Source organism: Tamandua tetradactyla, chromosome 6 (assembly GCF_023851605.1).
Source record: "Tamandua tetradactyla isolate mTamTet1 chromosome 6, mTamTet1.pri, whole genome shotgun sequence".
In the NCBI taxonomy this organism is placed as follows: domain Eukaryota; kingdom Metazoa; phylum Chordata; class Mammalia; order Pilosa; family Myrmecophagidae; genus Tamandua; species Tamandua tetradactyla.
In genome coordinates this window covers 104097983-104118005 of record NC_135332.1, presented here as the reverse complement: position 1 = coordinate 104118005, position 20023 = coordinate 104097983, and the positions used below count along the sequence as shown (strand labels likewise).

Genomic DNA, 20023 nt, shown 5'->3' with positions numbered 1-20023 from the left:
ACTGGGCCCCTTTCCTTTCATCTGCACGCCAAGAGCAATCAGATTGCCGTGGTAACCAGCGGTCACATGACCAGCACCTGCTCTTTTGGCTGGGTGCCACTGACTAAAGCCATCTGCTTCCCTCAATCAGCTTTCAAACATTCTCAACACCTGCGCTGCAGTGTTTTGTGGTTTCTTTTATCAAATCAGTGCAAAACTGCTTCCAAAACTTTACATATTTCTCAAATTTGTTTAAATCAGAGGTAGGGCTGTCAAAGAGTTGAACCATTGCCAGGTAAAGTAAGTTGGCAGCAAGTACCGTTCCTGGTGACCTCTCTACAACAGAGCAGGGCACGCAATCTAATTTTGTGGTGGGTGCCGAGCCCTGGGTACACCATCCCAGAGGAAAGGCTCACTGTCTCCAGGACCAGCCGAACCCAGGTTTGCTAAAGGAGAGAAGTGCTAATGACTTTCCATCTGCCCTTCCTGAGAAGGAAGTATGTGGAACCTCCAAGATTGTTAGAAGTCAGGCAGAACCTCTCCAAATGCTTAGACAAAAAGCCTGGAGCCAAGGAAGTACCTAGTACCAGATCCAATTATTGCAAGATCTCTAAACTCGGTAAACCCTGAGCTATTACCGTGGTTCAGAGACTACTAAGCATTCCCAAGTTAACATCTTCTCGTGACCTCAATGTACAAAATCAAAATGATTTTTTTTTTGGAAATACCCTAAGAAATGATTATTTTAAAAGCTACAAAATCTTTACTGTCCACCTCAAGACATTACAATCAAAGACAAAACAAGGTGGGCCACAGTGGCTCAGCAGGCAGAGTTCTCGCCTGCCATGCTGGAGACCTGGGTTTGGTTCCCAGTGCCTGTCCATGCAAAAAAAAGGACAAAACAAAGTTAGTTAAATTGTTAAATTGCCTTTTGCTTCTATTTTGCAATAAGCTAATTTGGATTTTCAAGTTTCTGTTACATATTAGGACTGCTCTGCCCAAAACACTAAAGTCAAAATTTTTCTTTTAACAAATGCAGGTGACAGGATGGTAGGGAGAAGCACTGACGTGAGTCAGACGGACTTTAACTTTCAACTGTGGTATTTACAACTGGTGGCCCTAGACAAGTTATTTGCTTTCCCTGAGCCTCAGTTTTCTCATCTGGAAAATGAGGTTAATCATTATACCTTCCTCTAAGATTTGTTCTGAGCTCTAGATGAGACCGTGCATGAAAACCTTGAAGGTGTCTAACGTTCAAGGCTAACATTCACACACATCTGGCAAGTCAGAGCAGCAGCCAAAGTGTGATAAGGTACTCTCTCGGGCCAAATTAACCGCAGAGAATTAAAGACAAGACCCCCTTCACTGTGGATCACATCATTAAGCAATAAGGATAGAAGAAAATTCTTTTCCAATATTCCTAATCACCAGCCAAAAGAACAAACACGCACACAAGCCCAAACCACACTCCTTTTCCACCCCCCCACTGATTCCCACCTAAGCTATGACCACCTCCCTTTTCTCCCTGCCCTAACGTGCCACTTCAGGGCTGCTCACCATCAGAGGGTGGAGGAAGGTCACACACTCCACCCTCGTGGCCATCATTTAAATCTGTAAAGGTCAAAACTGATCTTTAATAATGTCCAAGCCAACATGGAGCCATGTATCCAAATTACAGAAAAAGCCTGAATGCACAAGAAAGACAGCTCTTCCACTCAGGGAGCTCAGGACGTTATTCATAAATAACGTAACTTAAACCAGCATCTGCAGTGGTGGTGGGTCCCTGGGTTTAGCCCCTGCTGGCCTCCACAGCCAGAGTGAGGCCATAAGAAAAGAAAGGCAGGCCTGTGCTGGGAAGAAATGCTTTCTAATGCTACATCAATGCCACAGCACAAAGAAGCCACATCTCTCCTCATTCCTCTCCCTGCCTGCTCTGAACCCTGCATCCCCTAGCTCAGAGGCACTGCCACCAAAATAAATGCAAACCTGACCACATCCTTCTGTGGAGGCATCCAGCCTCTACATTGTAGCCCAGGGTGCTCCGTACGAGGCCCTCTCACCACCCTCCAAACCCCAGGCATACCAAGCTACTTCCTAAAGCACACACCTCTCTCCCACCTACGCTCTTCCCCCAACCTTTGAGATGCAGCCTGGACATCCCTCAGGTCGAGGAGGTTCTTCTGGCTGCCCCAGTCTAGTCATGCACTCCACACCCCACAGGGATGCCGCACAATGTGCCCCACACAAGGTGTGTCCCAAACACACAAGATCAATGGTAACACTACTATGGGTGTCAACATCAAAGCACTGTGTGCATGTGGATGTGTGGATGCATGTGTGTGCATGTGCATGTGCATTGTCAAATATACCGAAAGCCCAAAAAGAGCATAAACTGGATCTTCTTACCTCTATCTTCCTAGTGCCCAGCCAAGGAGGCCCCCCAATGTTTGCTGATCACTTTAATTAAACACTATGGGCAATAGCAATATCAACCACATGTACTAGCGCAGCCCTTACTGGGAACAAGGCATAGCTCTAAGTGAACTTCCCATTATCCTATTCATGGAAACGTCACATCGTTCCTTGTCTCCAAAATGAAACACCTATGTAGCTCAGTACCAACAGGGCTAACACATCAACAAAACAGAGTGAAACAGATTTTTTTAAACCCATTGAAAAGAATGCCATTTACATGCTTCCCCTCCCTACTCACAAAGTCTGTTCATTTCCTCATCCTTACCTCCCTTCACTACCTATGTGACAGGGAAGCAGAGCCCTCAGCAAGACAAGCCTTGTAATCTGAAGGGAGACTTGTTTGGAGGATGCTGCTAGGTCTGAAGGCCACCTGCCCCCACCTGTCCTTCACCTGGCTCCACCTACCCTCCACTTGCCCCCACTGCCTCCTCTTGCCCTCCACGGGCCTCCACCTGCCCTCTACCTCCCCTTCACCTGCCCCCACCTGTCCTCCACCTCCTCCTACCTGCCCCCACCTGTCCTCCACCTCCTCCTACCTGCCCCCACCTGTCCTCCACCTCCTCCTACCTTCCCCCACCTGTCTTCCACCTGCCCTCTGTTTCACAATTGGCAGCTGGGCATGCTCAGGGTCCATGGCTGAGGGTCATCGTGCCCAGGCCAAGCCCAAGAGCTCTGCATTCACCCCTGAGGTGACTGAGGCAGGCACAGCCCTGGTGAATTACGAGAACAAAGACCTTATATTCAGAGAGGAATACGGGTCATGGGGAGGGTCATTCTAGTACTCTGCCCTTAAGGAGGACTCCTGCAACTTACAACTGGGAGCCCACGCGCTTACTGAGTGCAATTTCCTGCCACTGGGCTGGAGGAATTCATCCATACTAATATACAGCATAGATAACACCTTTTTCTTTGGGGAGAAGGAGTACAGCTTTCTAAACAAGATTTTCTACAAACGTTTTCAGAACTCACCAGAAAGCTAGCTAGCTCGGTTGATTTCTTAAAAAAAAATGTAGGGGAGGATGCCATGAAACATTGATTAGGGTCAGCCTAGGGATCTGTGCCCTCAGTAGAAAGAATATTTGTAAGAGAATCATATTGTGGAACCAAGCGTGGTGAGAAGAAAATGGTCAGTTATGGAAGATGTCTGGACTAGGGGGGGATTCTCAAATGTGCCTTCTGGCTGCGACAAGTTGGTGATGATTCTCTTTGCACTGGGGACAGTCAACCTTGGGGTTTGGGCCACGGCAAGTCATCAGGTTTGTTTGCAGGGACCCCAGTCTGTCCAAATGTTCTACTACAATCTTTTATTAAAAGAGCACAAAGGAACTGAATGGAGTGTGTCCTTATACTCTGTATGCTCAAAGGGCATTCTAATACAGAGCTGAACCTAGCGGATAAGAAGGGGGAGAAGAGCCCTATGTCTGTGGCGTATCTGATTCTAAAAAGACCTGAACTGCCGTAAAGTTCATAATGAGACATCAGGGTCAAGGGCTCATTGTGGGAGAGATGAGAGCATCCAACCTCTCGACTCCAGAGTGTAGGATTTCCTCAGAGCTTTTTAAATGATAAAAAAGAAAATAAAAAAAAATAAAGAGAAAAAGCTAGAAAAGACAAGATGAAATATTAACATAAAGTTTAAAATGATCATTTAAAGCAGCATAAAATGCAGTACAATATAAAGTAAAATCAAAATAAAATAGAAATTTAAAATAAAGCCATAAGATGAAATGTATTTAATAACTAAAATGTTTTTTAAAGCAGGCAGCAGAATAAACTACTAAGGAAAAAGGCAAAATGAACTCTGAGAGATAAGGAACACTCGGTCACACCTTCTCACAGAGGCCATTAGCATGGCTTAGGGAAGGCTCCAGCGGTGCTCAGCTGGCTTTCCCCAGGGCCAGGGGTCAGAGAGCACCTGGGGGCACCAGCGAGCCTGGGATGGCTGGGCAACCTGGCCTGGTGCCCCCAAGCTTCAGTCCCAGCTGAAACCTTACCACACCCCAACTCCCTACATTCTCCCTACACACCTTCCACCCTACTCTTTGAGTTGAGAAAGAGCGAGAAGACGAAAGGGAGTGGGAAGACTTCCATTTAACTCATGAGCAAACATGACTGTGATGACAAATTATTAAGACTTTTGAAGAGACACTGGACAGAATACCTATAAACCAAGTAATTTAATCTAGAATGCTACCTTAAGTAGCATTAATGTGAGAACAAAGTGCTCCCTTAGTACACGACCCATGCTATATTTTTAGGAAAGGAAGAGTGGAGAGGCTTATAAGAAATCCAGAAGGCTAGTCTGATCTCTTTTAAAATGTGTAATTCAAACTCCTCATGGCTGGTCTTCACATTTTCCCATCAGACTTAATCACAGGAGAGGAAACTGTGGCTCAAAGAGTCCTATTAGACCCATAAGCTGCAGTCCTCAGATTGGAGGAGCCCAGGTCTCCTTCCATCAGCATCTCACACTCCCCAGGAGAGCCCCGTCCAGGCCTAGTGCTGGCTTTTAGAGAGGGCTCCGGGCCTCTGAAACCTGTCCTGGTGAGTGTGTTCTGTTACCTGGGATCATCTCAGGGTCACTTTAAGACTTTCAGTAACATGAGAACCCTGACCCTGAAGATGGCTACAGGGTTGACTGCTTTTTTTTTTTAATTAAGTGAAATGTTAAGAGAGAACAATATATTGTTCCATCAAAAATGTCTAAACCATTTTTAATATTGCATAGATTCTAGGGAAAAAAATGTCTCTCGTCATGCACTCAAGAATTATCACTAAAAATTGAAAAGTCATTGAGTTTTATGAGTCAAATTAAGGTCTGCCAGATGTACCATGGAAGGGAAGTCCAGTTAATGGGTGTTATCTCATCATGGAGGCGCGACACACATCTTAACTTCTGCAGTATGGCACGGCCTGGCATTGTGACATAGCCTAAAAGAGTTAAATACATTTGACGTTACAAGGAGGAGGCAGAAAGGGCCTCTCAGTGCCCTTCTCCCATGGCACACCCTTTCAGGTGCCAACTGAAGGGCAAACATTTGGCTCCTCAGGTCACATCCTAACATACCACCTTTATGCCCCACATCTCCATGGTCCAGGAAGGGAGACAAGGGAGAATTTGGGGAGCCAGAACCCCACTCCCTAAATTCACAGTTATCTCCCCTAACATGCTCGGGTGGGAGCTGCGACCGAGGAGGCTGGCTGCCCACCCACATTGTATACTCAGGCACAGACAGCTGTAAACCACAAAAAGAAATTCTCACCACCCCCAACCCTAACTGGAGAAGCCAAATGGCCATGAAGTTACATCATTCCTAAGGAATCAGAGCCACCCAAAGAAGTAGTATTCTAGTAGAAAGTTTCAGGAATGTGGGCTTTCTAGTTTTCTTAAAAAAATAAAGAAAAAAACAAAAACAGTGCTTTTCTCTTTAATTCACACTGTCAATTTCCCTATTCAGAATTTTGAAGCTGAGCGACACAGACGTCCACCTATGGGATTTGTGACAATGCTCGTGCTCTATGACAGCCCTGCACGCGCATTCACAGACACAAGGGGCCTCTGTCTAGGCAGAAGACAACGAGCAAAATAACCTTTCTCCCATGGCTGTAAAACAGAGCATTTGTACAGAAACTCATACTTTTCAAAAGCATTTTCTTATAGACTTTTTAAAAACAATAGTAATAAGAAATACCCTAAGACTCCATCTGCTTTTTATTCTCCACCCTAACATCACGACCACAGCTACTGGGGCAACATATGCTCCACCCTACAATTCCACTTAGGAAAGACTACAAGGGAATGCCTCTTCCCCCTTGGACGTCCCACTGCTGGCCGCGGCCTCCCCGCGGCTCGAGCTCCACTTGATGGGTAGTGCTGAGGGCTGACAGTGGGCTCCACCACTCCCTCTCCCACATGAACCAAAGTGGCAACAGGCTACTACCCCGCAATCCCCAGGAGCTCCCCGGGCGGGCGGGCGGGCGGAAGCGGAGCTCCCTGCAGGCCTAGTGGGGCCATCCCTGCCTCCAGCACAGAGCGTGAGTTAGCGGAACCTGCTTTAAGGTTTTTTTCTAACCTGCTTTAAGGGTTTTTTCTCTTCCCCAGTAAGTAGGAACCCAACTGCGTGCTGTTGTCAAAGCTATCAAGTTCGGTGACTCTTTCTTCCTGCTCATTCAGAACACAAGTTCTGATGAGAAAGTGCAGAGTCCGCAGGCCACCGGCCTGGGGCCCCACCCCTGGCTTGTGGCTTGGATTTTTAATCAACCAGAGACGAGGTGGCCACAGGACGTGGCAGGGTCCCCAGGACCAAGCACGGGCTGTTTATTTCCTCAAACACAGAAGAGGTTCAAAAGTCCATTTTACAACCCCACATTTAAGAAATCTATACCTTCTTCTGCAACTACGGTGCCCAAGAACAATTCAGTCTTTCAAATCGTTCAGTGTCTCTGGTCAAAAGACTAATTCAGAGCAAGTGAGTAAACAAAAGAACAAGAGGAAAGAAAGAAGAAAAGCTATGGTTTAGTTTATTTTCTTACCTTTGTGGCTAGTGGTAAGATACATGACTGTCTGGATTTTTGTACTTATCAGAAAAACTGATCTAAATTTCTCTACTGAGAAATTTTAAATGTACAAGAGCACACTATAAAACATGTACTAATTTTATGTCACATTTAGGCTTGCTGCCTGAAAAAAACATATATACTGCTCAGATCACAATCTTAAAGAAAATATCTGAAAAGCTAAGTTGTTCAGAAGAAAGAGGCTATGTAAATATTAAGTGTTACTGTTAATAGTAATGAAAGCAAGGTTTGCCAAGATGTAGTTTACATGTTTTTTGGTATGTTACGTGTTTTTTGTAAAAATAAGAGCAATGTTTATTTTCCAGTTTAAAATGAAATATTATAATGTCTTTACTCCTTTCTTAAGTAAAAAATAACATTTTAGTTTTCTATTACATTTAACACTAGTGGTAGAAAATAGAGAGAGGAGCAATATATTTTCCTAGAAACTGCATTAAAAGCAATTCTGCATTGCTTCTTTTAACCGAAGCTTCAGTAGTCAAGATCTTCTTTCTGTACATTCAAAGATCTTTATATGGCTAAATGGACCACTAAATCCTTCAAGAGTCATTCAAAGAAAGCACTTCCTCCAAATTCTCTCTCACTTCACAAGGACCATGCGTACACAACAAACTCATTGAAAAGAAGAATGCAAATCCTCATATTTCAGCTCCAGGAACCTTTCCATATGCAAAATGGTATCCTCTCCAGTCCATAAATGCCTTAGCTTTTATTTGCAATATAAACTGTCAATGTTTGAAAGCTACAAGAACACCTGGGGACAGCACGAGAAAAACGGGTAGAAAAAAAATATATATATATATAATTACCATAAAAAGGGAAAGTGAAAAATAAAGTATGTACCCAATAAAAAAGAAGATGGCCTATTTTTTCTCACCCAGACTTTAAACATCTTTTCCCGAGATGCTAAACATCTTTTTTTAAATTGTTTCAATGCCATTTAAATAACAATTCTGGGCAGATTCTTTTAATTTGTCACTGCACAGGACTGACGGGTGTAATTATATTCTGGTTGCCAAAAGGGCCAGTTAGCTGGGAACGGCTACAAAAGTTCAAGCCCCAACTATCTTATGGAAACAAAATAGGATGACAGAGCAGTGAGAGGGACGCCAGAAGGGCAGACAAGAAAAGTCAGCTCCCCTCTGCAGCAGCACACTTCACGTGTGCCTTTCTTAAAAAAAAAAGAGTGAATGACACGGCACCTGCTCTCTCCCTGCCTGACACACGACTGGCCCTCAGCGGGGCCCTTCCTCCATGACCTGTCCCGAGGACAGTGTGTCATTTTGCAGAATCCCACCAAGGATCTGGAATGAGGTTATAAAGGAAAGGGGTGAGCATTTCTACACCACATTTCTCATTTCACTCCTATTTCTCGCCTCTCTTTCAGCCCTCTGCAGGAAAATTATTTTCTGTATAAACAAATTCATCAAGTTAACTTATTCAAGGAAGGAAATAACTGGTATCGCATAACATTTTGCAAAACAAAATTGCCACTGCTGTACTCGCAGCTTAAAAGCAAACTACTATGGCAATTCAACCCTGGTACTAACATAACCCAAACCCCCTATTACCTTCATCACTGCATATTCAATTTACATAATTATTCTGCTATGCTATTCAGAATTTACATTTAGTTGTATGCATTCCACTTATCCTTGCTTTAGAGATGCTATTTTCTTTCTAGACTTAGCAGAAGGATAAGACCACAATCTGACATATTCAATACATCTGACTGATAGAAATGCTGTGCTTCAACCTTCAACAGAGTAAGGGTTTGGTTTGTTAATTTACTTAAAATCTGGATTCAATTACCCTATTGTTGGACAGCCATCGCCATCTGTGGCACTGGCCATCATCAACATGAAAGCCTCTCGGGAATTGCCTTACCCCACTTCACTGTAAATCAGCAAGTGTCCCTACAAGTGGGAGCATCCCCAGGGCCAATGGAGGGGCTGCATACACACACTCCTGGCGCCCACCCAGGGGCCTCCTGGAGCTTTGGGACTTTTTCCTTTGGAAGCTCCCGGCCCTGAGCACATAGCCCCATGCCATTACTCTGACAGCACTTGGGGTGAAGGAGACCAATAGCAGGCACTGGTTGAGACTACGAGTCAATAGCAATGGACGAGAAAAAAAAACCCTCCACTTTCTTCTAGGGAGAAAATTAGCACACTTCCTTCCTCCTACCCAAGACTCTAGGGTGAAGTCCATTAGCACTTCGGTGACACCAAGCCCGTCACCTGCGTGGAAAATCACCTGCGTGGAAAGCTTCGTAGTTCAGCATGCACAGCTGATAGCATGAGTGGGGGTGTTCGCCCTGAATGTTTTTTTGGTGGATAGATGTAGGAAGGCATGGGGTACCCAGGACTAACTAGGCTTGACGCCCCAGATTCCAAACAGTCATTTAGGGCTGCTTAGGAAAGCTGAATGATTTTCATTGTTAAATCCAGCCTTTTGACATTTGCCCCAAAGTATGTTACAGAAGGTAAGGATGTGCTAAAGTAAGTTATTAAAAATAGGACCAGCTTTCCACAAACCTGGGCCTCCTCTGAGAACAGAAGCAGGAGATCAGCCCAGACTAACTGCATGGATCCTGGCTGAGACCACCCAAACTAGACTGGGCCTAAGGGCCACTGGTGGCAGCATGTGGAAAACCATCGGGTCAACTTGTTTCTGGCTGCCGGTGGCACAGGCCCAGCCAGAGCCAACATTACAGGAGGCACAGGTCATCTGAGAAGCTGCCCTGAAGAGTGTGATTGCCTGAGCGACCTGCGGCAGGCAAGAAGGAAGTTCGCCACCTGGTACGCAGGTCAAGCGACCAGACGGGAGTCGCAGAAGGACCTGACCAGACCTCCTGCCACCAGACAGTCAGGACACACTGGGCTGAGCGTCAGCTGACCAGGTGAGGAACTCCCCTCCCTGCAGGCTCTTCTTCTCCAGAGCCAGCCCGGGGAGGCCCTGGACTCTCCCGAATCAAGCCTGTACCTGATGTGCAGTCACCCCTTCTGCGATTCTTTCAATAAAAACCCTCATTTGCACTAAAGACACACTAAAGTTTATGCAGGTGATGGGGTGATACATTGGCAATTTACTCTCCAGTGGTTCAGGGAAGATGTTCTCTGCAACATTTTTTGTAACCTGTAGATATAAGTTACTTGCTATTTTTTTTATAAGCTTCAGATTGTTTCAGAATTTATAAAAATAATAATTAAATGCAAACACCATGCTCTCAAAAAAGGGGGGGCAGTTTGGTGTAGACTCAGAGCTTGAAAGAAAATACACGGAAATTTATGACAAGATTCAAGGTATATTGTTTTTCCTTTTTGCTAATTTTTTACCACTAGGTGATAACTCCAAAAAATGAAATGAAAATGGAAACTGAGCCAGATATATCCTGAGGCTAAAATTAGTAGCTGTATTTTCTTAGCCCCAGAAAATTTCTTTAGAACACAAACTCCTACACTTCAGATTAAAAAAAAAAAAAGAAAGAAAAAGCACATTCTTTTTCAGACTGGGCTTCAATTTCTTTATCCTTAGGAGAAATAAGCACACACTTTTCCTTCCTCTCAAAAGCATGCTACTTAGAGCTAGGCAATTACATATTTAAAAAACCACCTGATAAGTCAGAATGAATTTCTAATCCTGCTGCCTTGCTCACCAGAGCATCTCTTAACACTCAGCACTGTACCTGGAAACAGTGAGCACTTAATAAAATATTTCTTTCCCAAATAAAAAAGGATTTTATAATGGGCTGTGAGTTTAGAAGAGTAATGGGGGGAAAAATGGTTTTCAATTAAGAGACCACATACCGAGCCGTCAAAGAAAGGTCCTAAGTGAAGGAGAATATTCAGTTACTTGTAAGATTAAGTTATTGAATATAATTTAGATATTTTGGCACCATTAAAGGTACTGACAGTAAAAAAAATTAAAATGACTAGGATGCAAACTTCAAAACACTGCAGAATATTGCGTGCGGGGTTGTTCAGATACTTTAAGGGAAAGCTGAAAGTCAGAGTTTGTTCTTTCGCTGTGCTCTGTGACAGCATCTCTCTGGTTACAGAATTCATCGCCTCTCCTTGTGAACTGGCACATGGACACAAAAGACAGTCTACAGGTGGAAGGTTTAGAGGCCAGCGATCTCAAAAAGTTCATGCCAAGACCATCAACTCCAGGCTGAGTGTATGAGTGTTGCACATGCCTGCATGCACATGTGCATGTGTGCGTACCTATTGTACCTGTGTGCATGTGCACGAGTTTGTGCACGCACGCTCAAACATAAGCATGTGGGGGGTAGGGGGTGGAGTGTGTTTTCTAATGGAGTTTGCAAACAGACTCAGATTAACCAAGTCTGACCACACTTCCATCTGGAAACGATATTTTCTAACTTGAGCCATATTCTGAAAAATAGATTCAGATGTTTGGAACGGATTCAGAACAGTTGTAAGAAATGTTCAGTACAAATGAAAAAATTAGTCTTCAATGTCTTCTCCTCTCAGCTTTTCTTACTGAGTAAATATGCCTTCAGGGGGGCCAGAGAGCTGGTGGGGGAGGTTCGGAGGGGGCAAATTTAGGGAAGGAAGCCCATTTCCTAGAACCTAAAATGTATGTTCTCCTTGAATGCATATCAATGCACAGCAGCTATTTGATCTCTCCCCAGCTGCCCACCAAGATTTCAGCTCTGCCCCTGGATGTCTTACTTTGCCAAGTGGAGATCATTAACCCTGTTTCCACTTCTGGAAGCAGGATTGAAATGCTGAGGGGAACAGAGTAACCTTTCTTTCTGCCATCTTCTGCTCTCCTTCCTTCCCCATTCTGCATTATCTCTGGAAAAGAGATTTCTGTTCTAGGTTTGCAAATAACTATGCTGTTCATTTGGGTCTATCTGTCAAATGATAAACTTCCACAAAAGCACAGGACAGTGATTTTTTTAAGAGCCAGTGATTTTTATCCAGTAAGGTGTCTGAAGTGTATCATCCAAATTAACAGTTCCTAATATCTGAGTTCTAAATTTCATACCAAATACAAAAGTCTTAACATTTTAACTTCAGCATAAGGGAGAAAAACTCAACAATGATGACAATAATGAAAATGCCCCCCTGCACCCCCCACCCTATTTCATAGGCTACATCTGCTCACTTCTCTTTACCAGTGGCCCAGGTCTCTCAGGGGGTCGGGCCTGCCCACAGCCTACCTGGACTTCTTGCTGGACTTGGGTTTTGGCGTGGCAGTTTTTGCTTTCTTTTCCTTTGGCTCTTTGGGAATCTTAGGGGTTTTCGGGGTCTTGGGTTCCTTGGGCTCTTTTTTCTCCTTGGGTTCTTTCAGCTCTTTCGGATCTTTTTTTACCTTCGGCCTTTTCTTTTTCTTTTTCTCTTCCTGGGACCCATCTAGTGAGTTCCTGTTTAGTTCTTGGCTGTCAACCCCACCAGGGAAGTCATCTTTACCAAAACTTTTACTGGGATCCTCGGCGGCAATGTGGTTGTTTTTCTTTTTCTTCTTCTTTTGCTGCGGCTGCTGCTCTCTGGGCGGCAGGTAATCGTCGCTCTTCGCTAGCTGAGCTTTCGGCCCACTAACCTGAGTCACATCCGGCACTGGCTTCTCTAGAAAGGGCTCCGACGGAGAATGCTGAGAGACACAAATGGGAATGGAAGTTAGTTTATTCTTCCTGGAGAAGAAGGAAGGAACTGAAAGCTAATGGGTGATGTTTCCGAAACTTATTCTGCACTCAAGGTGGCAGATGTTTTACCAACTAGACAGTGGTGGAGTCTATCATTTTCTCTCATTCAAAAAAATAATATTTCTTAAAATATTGAGGAGAGTTTTTTAAACAAACAGGGTAACAACAGCAATTTAATAGTACAGTAGAAGACTGTATGAAGGAAGAAAAGAATTCTCGTTCAGCTGAAGATACTGTCCGTTTTCTTGACAGCCTATATGGAAAGTGGTGAATGACAAAACGGCAGCAAATGCTAAAACCACAAAGAATAAACGTAAGCAGGATTCTTTTTCCCACGTGGGAATGGGGACCCAAATTAAAGATACATAATTTAGCCATTACAAAAAGAACAAGTGCTATTAATATTGCAAGGTTCTGAAACTGTGAAAGTCAGAAATCAAAATGTAAACAGACATATAAATCTTAAGTAATGCAGGCCATTTCTCATGTTTTCCATTAAAATGTCAAATTAAGGACACATATACAATCATTGTTCTAGGAAATGCACATGGAAGTAATATGCATTCAAGGAGCATGATCTATACAATTGACTCTCAAATGTTCAGAAAATAGGTAGACTGGCATAGACAGATAGATGGTTTGACAGATACAACGATAGAGCAAATGTAACAAAATGTTAGAATGGGTGGATGTGGGTATCTGAGCAGTGGGGTACGAGTATGTTGGAGTTCTCTATATGGGTTTTGTATTTTTTTTGCAGCTGTCCTATAGACTTGAAATTATTTCAAAACAAAGTTTAAGGAGGAAAAAAAGCACATATACATACAAACTTAAAAGCTTTGAATTGGCTAAATTTCTTGTCATGGTATGAAACGTGGCAGTTATTTTCTTAACTTTAAAACTTTACACACTCCTCACTAGGAATCCATCCGGAGAGCATCTTGAGTGCAGGAGTGGATCCCCACAACGCAATTGGGTGCTGGCGGTCGGCCAAGCTCAGAGGACGGGGCCCTGTGCCCACACAGCCTCCCAGCTCAGATCCAAACGAGACTGGAGGCAGGCAATCCGCACCACCGTCAATTACATCTGATGGATCTTTACATTGCCATGAAATACTTGGAAAACAGATGGTAACTCTGCAAAGGTCACTCCTTTTCTGCCTTTTCCTTGTGCATTTCCTGACACTCAGAGCCACTGAAACACACTCAGCCACAACGACAGACAACAAGCCTGCTGATATCTGTCCACCAACTGTAATGTCAGGGATATGCTAAGCACTTCACATCGCCCACACCACTCGATCCCCAGCAGCCCTAAGAGTGAGGCCTGATGACTGTTCTAATTGTGTCCTTGAGAGACACGGACCCTCTAAGACCCAGGAGATGTGGATGCATGCTCAGGGACAGCCCCGAGCGTGGCCTCAGAGCACAGCACCCACGGGAGGAGAGCAGCTGCAGGATCCCGGCTCCTGGCTGACCACCAGGCAGTCGGGTGCCTGCTTTTAAGGAGATGCACGGTACATCCAACGACCATGGAAGTTACGGATTCGATGCCCTGTGCTGAGTGAGGCAGGCTATGTCACCTGATTCTCGAGGCACATGGCAATCATTTCCCACTATTTTCCAGAAAGGAAGTAAAGTGCAAGCCGATCATGGTTACGTGCCCACCCAAGTCCACTAGAGAGGGAGGCAGCCCAGACAAGGGGCTCCATCCCCTGAGTGCCATGAGAGCTTTTTGGGCTCTGTCAGTCCCCTGAAATCTCATATGCGGGCATCACTCTGGGAAAGACTCCAGAGGTTTCATTCGATTTCCAAAAGGCATTTTAAAAATAAAAAATAAAAAAGCACTACTTGGAAAGGAAATGGTAAACTGTTCCCACTAAAATCTGCCACAGAAACCTACATTCAATTCTCTTTCTGCTGCAGAATAACAGAAACAGCTGAGGACTCCGCGTGGAGAGATTAAAATGCTAGTCCTGACCCTGGCCTGTCAGTGCACTATGGGGAACGCCACTCCACCCACGCGGGGCTCAATTTCCTCGTCCACAAAAGGAAGGGTTTGGCTTAGAGGACTTCCAAGGTCTTTTCCAAAATCCTATGATAGTAAAAAAAAAAAAATCTTAAAATACATAAGGGAATGAACCTGGAAAAGGGTAAGGAATACAGGAATACAGGAAAAGAGAGAAGCACGGGTCCAAGTTTGAGGAAGAACATATGGACACATGACTACAGATTGTGGGACACCCCAGATAACCACATACTGTGTGCCCCTCTGTTGTGCCTTTACAAGTACTTTCAGGATCTACTTAACCTGGGAACTCGCCAAATTATCACTACCTAAAAATTAATGAGCTCTCATTTAACTGGTGTATTATATTCAAGTTGCTTACATCGAGTTAATTCTAAATACTGTTACTTGAAATTATTTCCAAATGTACCTAAGAAGGAAATGCCATGTCTTTTTATAAGGGACACAGAGACCAAGCTTATTTGGGACAAGCTATTTTTCAGGAAATGAAAAGGTTGCTGCTGCTGGAACGAAGCAAAAAGGAAAGTCCACCAGCAAGCAATGGCTAAAACTTAGAATGGTGAGTCAGCTCAAGGCATGTGCACCTTTCTGGATGGCACACCTTTCTTTACCTCCAGAGCACTCCCTCCAGTCGCAGTTTGAAAAGAGAGGTCCCTGGTAGATGGTCATGAATTAGCAAAAGCATATAACACATAATACAATAAAAGACTGAAAATGTATCTGTACACTTTAGCATGCAAATCACTTTAGATGTTGCTTTCAGTAATAATGAAGCCATAAATTAGTATCTCAGTAAAGGATCTAATCTTCCATAAAGAGGAAAAAAAACATAAAGATTAAGCACGAAAAGGTATTAATCCTGTTTGCTATGCAGCAGAATTATGTTTTGGTACTATCTGAAATGGGGTGAAAAAGGTGCTCAGAAATATTATAGTGTTTACCAGACCCACATCTCCTTAAATCTTTTAGAGAAAAGCTGTTTTTGTAAACATTTAACAAAGAACAGATGGCCTGCCTTAATCACGTAGGGGAAAAAACAAACCCGCACAAAGTCTACCAGGCCAGCCAGGCCCCCAGCCCCCGCCCAGTGAGTGCTACAGTTTTCTCTAATGCTATTTAATTTTACAGGGGACACTCCCCCATCAATTCCCACAGCCTGACAGGTAATCAACGCCATTAACGTCTGACATTATCCTACAGACCCTTCTGAAAACCTCTCATTTATTAGCGCAAACGTGGAGAACGTTAGATTCTGAAGGCGTTTGAAACAACACCCTACAGGATTGCCTGCCTGATGTAGTTTCTAACATAATTCCATGTGCCCTTTGGAATACTATGGGATATAATGTGTCATGAACTTTTGGAACTAAGATAGTGCGCCTGATATTTAAACTGTGAATACAAAATGATGCAAGGTGTGTGTTTCTTTGTCCAAAAAAATTACCATGCGCTAAAGACCACTGTTTCTACCCTTAACTCCACTGTTTCCACAGAACACAAGCAACAGACTCTTACACGAGACAGCAGAATGCACAGGATGCAAATTTAATCAGAGGAGAGCCGAGTAGGGGCAGTAAGGGGCCCCACAAGTTGAGCCAAGACACACGGTTTTCGGTTCATTAGAAGAAAAGGAAAAAAACATATGAGGTGAGACTTTTTATCCACCTCAAGTGCTTTTCTTCCACAATTCAGCAGCACTTTCTGGCTTACAGAGCTATCTTATTTAATCATGTTTTGCTTTAATTATATTCTTGAAGGCTCAACCTATTAACCACATCAAATAATGGAAGTGAGTGGTGCAGTTTTCAGCATGCACAAATCTCTGCAGATCAACAACTTTTTGTCATACGGGATATCTGAGCATAAACATTGTGCTTTATGGAGTGACACAAGTCTAAACTTAGGGCCAGCTACTTCCAACCTGATCAAGTTGGGTGGAACTTCCGGGAGATGCATCCCACCCGACCTGTTCAGCTAAAGGGAGGCAAGAAAGGGGCACGTGTGCTGAGAAAACAGCACTCTGGAAGAAGCAGCAGACCAATTAAGACCCAAGTGACGACAAAGCTCAAAACACACCAAATTACGATTTACATGGTTTTTAAAAGCGCAAATATGTTAAGCAGTCACTTAAGACGTGTAAAGTAATATGTAGTACTTTACGATAGCTTTGTAGACCCATCTAGGCAGAGCTAGCCATCCACTGTCCTCTGTCACTGACATTCTGAACTTTGCTTTTGCAGTAATCCCCAGATTCTTGATCCCGCCACACTCTTTTAAGAAAGGAATTCTGGTATGAAAACAGAAGCACAATCCTTCAGCAAGCATATACGTGGGGTAACACGGTGAATCTTGCTGTGGACAATGTCCGTAATTAACTATACAAATAGAAAAACGTTCTTTCGTGAACTAGAATATACAACACTATTACAAGGAGTTAATAAGAGGGGTATTTGGGGAAAATGTACCTATTGCAAACTACAGACTATAGTTAACAGTAATATTTTAATTTGTTTTTCACCAACCGTAACAAACGTATTGCACCAACACTAATGGGTCAATAACCAGCAGATAAGGGGTATGGGAGGACTGGGGTTTTGGATTGGGGTTTTCTTTTTTTTTTTTTTCATTTCAGCTCTGGAGTAATGAAAATGTTCTAAAGTTGATCATGGGGATGGATGCACAACTATGTGATGCATACTGTAAGACAATGGTGGTATAGTTTTGATGGTTTGTATGTTGTATGAATATATCTCAATAAAACTGCATTAAAAAAAAAAAGAAGAGTATCCATGAGGTTTAGAAGAGCGTCTAGCCAAGGTTCAAGAAGTCCTATTGACATGCAACACCCTTTTCTTATCAAAGACACTGATAAAAAGATACATTCAATATCTGGTGCCCAATTAATTCATTCATTCAACAAATATTTGAAGACAAACAGTAGGCCCTGTTACCAGCCTGGGGACAGGCCCTACCCTGGGTGGTGACCCGGGCGGCTCTCTAAGTGGAACTCACCCCATGCCTGATGGCCCTTCTGCCATGGAACCGGCCTCACAACAGACTGTGCAGGAGACTGGGTGACCGAAGGCACAGAAATGCACTCCAAGCCAGGCTTTAAAACTCTCTTGCAGGGTGGAGTAGATCAAGATTAGCAGATACTACTTTGAATGGTTTTTAACTTTAAATTATTTGGTATGAAGTAAGTACAAAACTATTCTTAAGAAGAATCAAGGATTGTAATATTTTCTTCATGGCTAAATTCGGTATTAATGGAATCAGGGCCTCAAGTTCAAGACCTTTTATATAGGCCAGATAAGCTCATACCAAACAATTTCTAGGAATAATTACTTCTTAAATGAATACATTTATGAACACAAACACACAAATGAACAACACTGGGTTTGCTGGTCTTATGAATTCATGGAGAAGGCAAAAGGATTAGAACAAGATTTTTTAAAGTTAAGGATATTAAAAGTCCACTTGAAAAGAGGACTCAAGCCACATGGGTGTAGAGAGCTCTGGGTTAACCAAAGTTAAACAGGTTTTTGACTGTTTATATACAGTCTCTAAGCGCTTAATATACACCCTGAGGGAGGTATAGAATGCAGTTGTCTTAAAAACATTCAGCCATGGAATCCCTTTTCGCCTAGAACACCTTTGGGTAGGACCGATACAGCTAAAGCAGGCAAATTCATCACCTCCTCTGGAGCAAGGATAAATGTGTGTGTATGTGTGTATGTGTCTCAAAGCAATGGTTAGCAAACGTTTTAAAAGACAGTATATGACTCTGTGAGCAAATATAATTTTATATAAAATGCACTGAAACAGTTCACTGAATTGGTAGTTTCTTTTATACTCAATTTAAATCACTGGCAAGAATAAAATAGGTTACTATAATCCTATAAGGATGACTTGTACAGTTTCTGTTTTTTTAATATATACATAGTCAGGATAATTACCAAGTAAAATGGAATGATTTTTAAGTACAATGTAATAATTTATCTTAAAACCTACCTCAGAAGCATTAAATTTTAGAATTGATATTTTTTAAGAACTATTGGAGTCTCTAATTTAAGTCATTTGAAGGCATTTTTGAACCTTAAGTTTTCTGCTTGTTTTTACGCTGTCCTTAGATTTGTCACACAAAACTTTAAAAGACTACAAATTAACACTCTATAAATTACCACACGTTTTGAATTAGTAAAGTCCAAAAAAAAAATGAAAATAATGAAGCAAGAGGGAGTGTTAAATTTAATGTTAGGTAACTTCCCATCAGATCTGGAATGCTGAGCACCTTCTAAGCATTTAGGAACAGAACTATACCACAGGACTAGTTTCAAAGGAAAAGTGTCAAGTGGCACTTTTGACGCTCAGAACACTGAGCAGCAGTGTTTGCATAGCCAGCTGCGCTGGAATCCCCTTGCAGTGAAACACGGCAAACGCTAACCTCTATGTCCAAAAAATCTCAGCTGGCTGGGCACCGTCCCAGGGAGGAGAAGAGGCATCTGCCCCGTGGGTCACTCACCTGCCTCCACACTGCAGGCGCACTTCTGCCCAAGCTGACACACCGCCTCGGGGGTCCAGGGTGGCCCCCAGGCCAGGGGCCGTGCCACGGGGAGAGCCAGTCTCTTTGCCATCCTGCCTGTGCCACTGCACCAGCAACACCGCCCGCTGTCTGGCCTCAAAGAAAGGTAAGGAAGGCATTGGGGAACAGCAGTGAAAGCCCACAGCTGTCAGGAAGCCCTTGAAGCTGTCTCAGGGCACTGTACAAAATGAGTCTTCTTTAAACATCCATGTACAGTTACCTGGGCCATCCGCTCTTTCAGGCCTTCCTCTTCCCTCATCCCAGTCACTGCCCTGCAAGGCTGGTGGCATTACCGCTATCTTATAAACGAGAGGAATGAAGCTTGAAGGGCAATGGACCCAAAGTGACACAGCTAGAAAATGGAAGGGCTAGAATTCTAACCAAGGAGCTCCAGCCCCAAAGCCCGCGCTCTCAGCCCAGCTGCTCTTAGAGGCTTTAGAAGGAGAACAACCCCAGGCACAGCTAGCATGGGAGGGGACACATGGCGCAGGCCCCCCAGCACCTGCTCAAACCCAAAGTCACAAGGGCCTTGGCTCAAAGACCCTAATCCTAATCTGCAGGTTAACGTGGGTTTTAATTTAATACCATTTGGAATTTTTGCCTTCAAAGGGTTATGGGAGAACTCAAATTTTAGTTCCAAACTAAAGTGTGGGGAATCACTAACTTTTCTGAAAGATAAACATTTAGATAAGACCAGACATTCATAT

The 20023-nt window shown here is 43.5% G+C and overlaps 1 protein-coding gene across 8 annotated transcripts in view; it reads right to left on the bottom strand.

Annotated features, from left to right (window-relative positions):
- The window catches only part of CHD7 (chromodomain helicase DNA binding protein 7), a 197471-nt gene that overhangs the window by 71746 nt on the left and 105702 nt on the right, over positions 1-20023 (bottom strand). For 5 of the 8 annotated variants that reach the window (XM_077166842.1, XM_077166843.1, XM_077166841.1 and 2 more), the window contains exons 3-4: positions 12224-12654; positions 11730-11855 (exon numbers count right to left, since the gene is read on the bottom strand). In XM_077166842.1, the coding sequence (XP_077022957.1) occupies positions 11730-11855; positions 12224-12654 (557 nt within the window). Of the gene's footprint in view, positions 1-5285; positions 6349-11729; positions 11856-12223; positions 12655-20023 lie in introns of those variants that run through there. The other 3 variants (XM_077166846.1, XM_077166847.1, XM_077166848.1) reach the window with 2 other exon arrangements.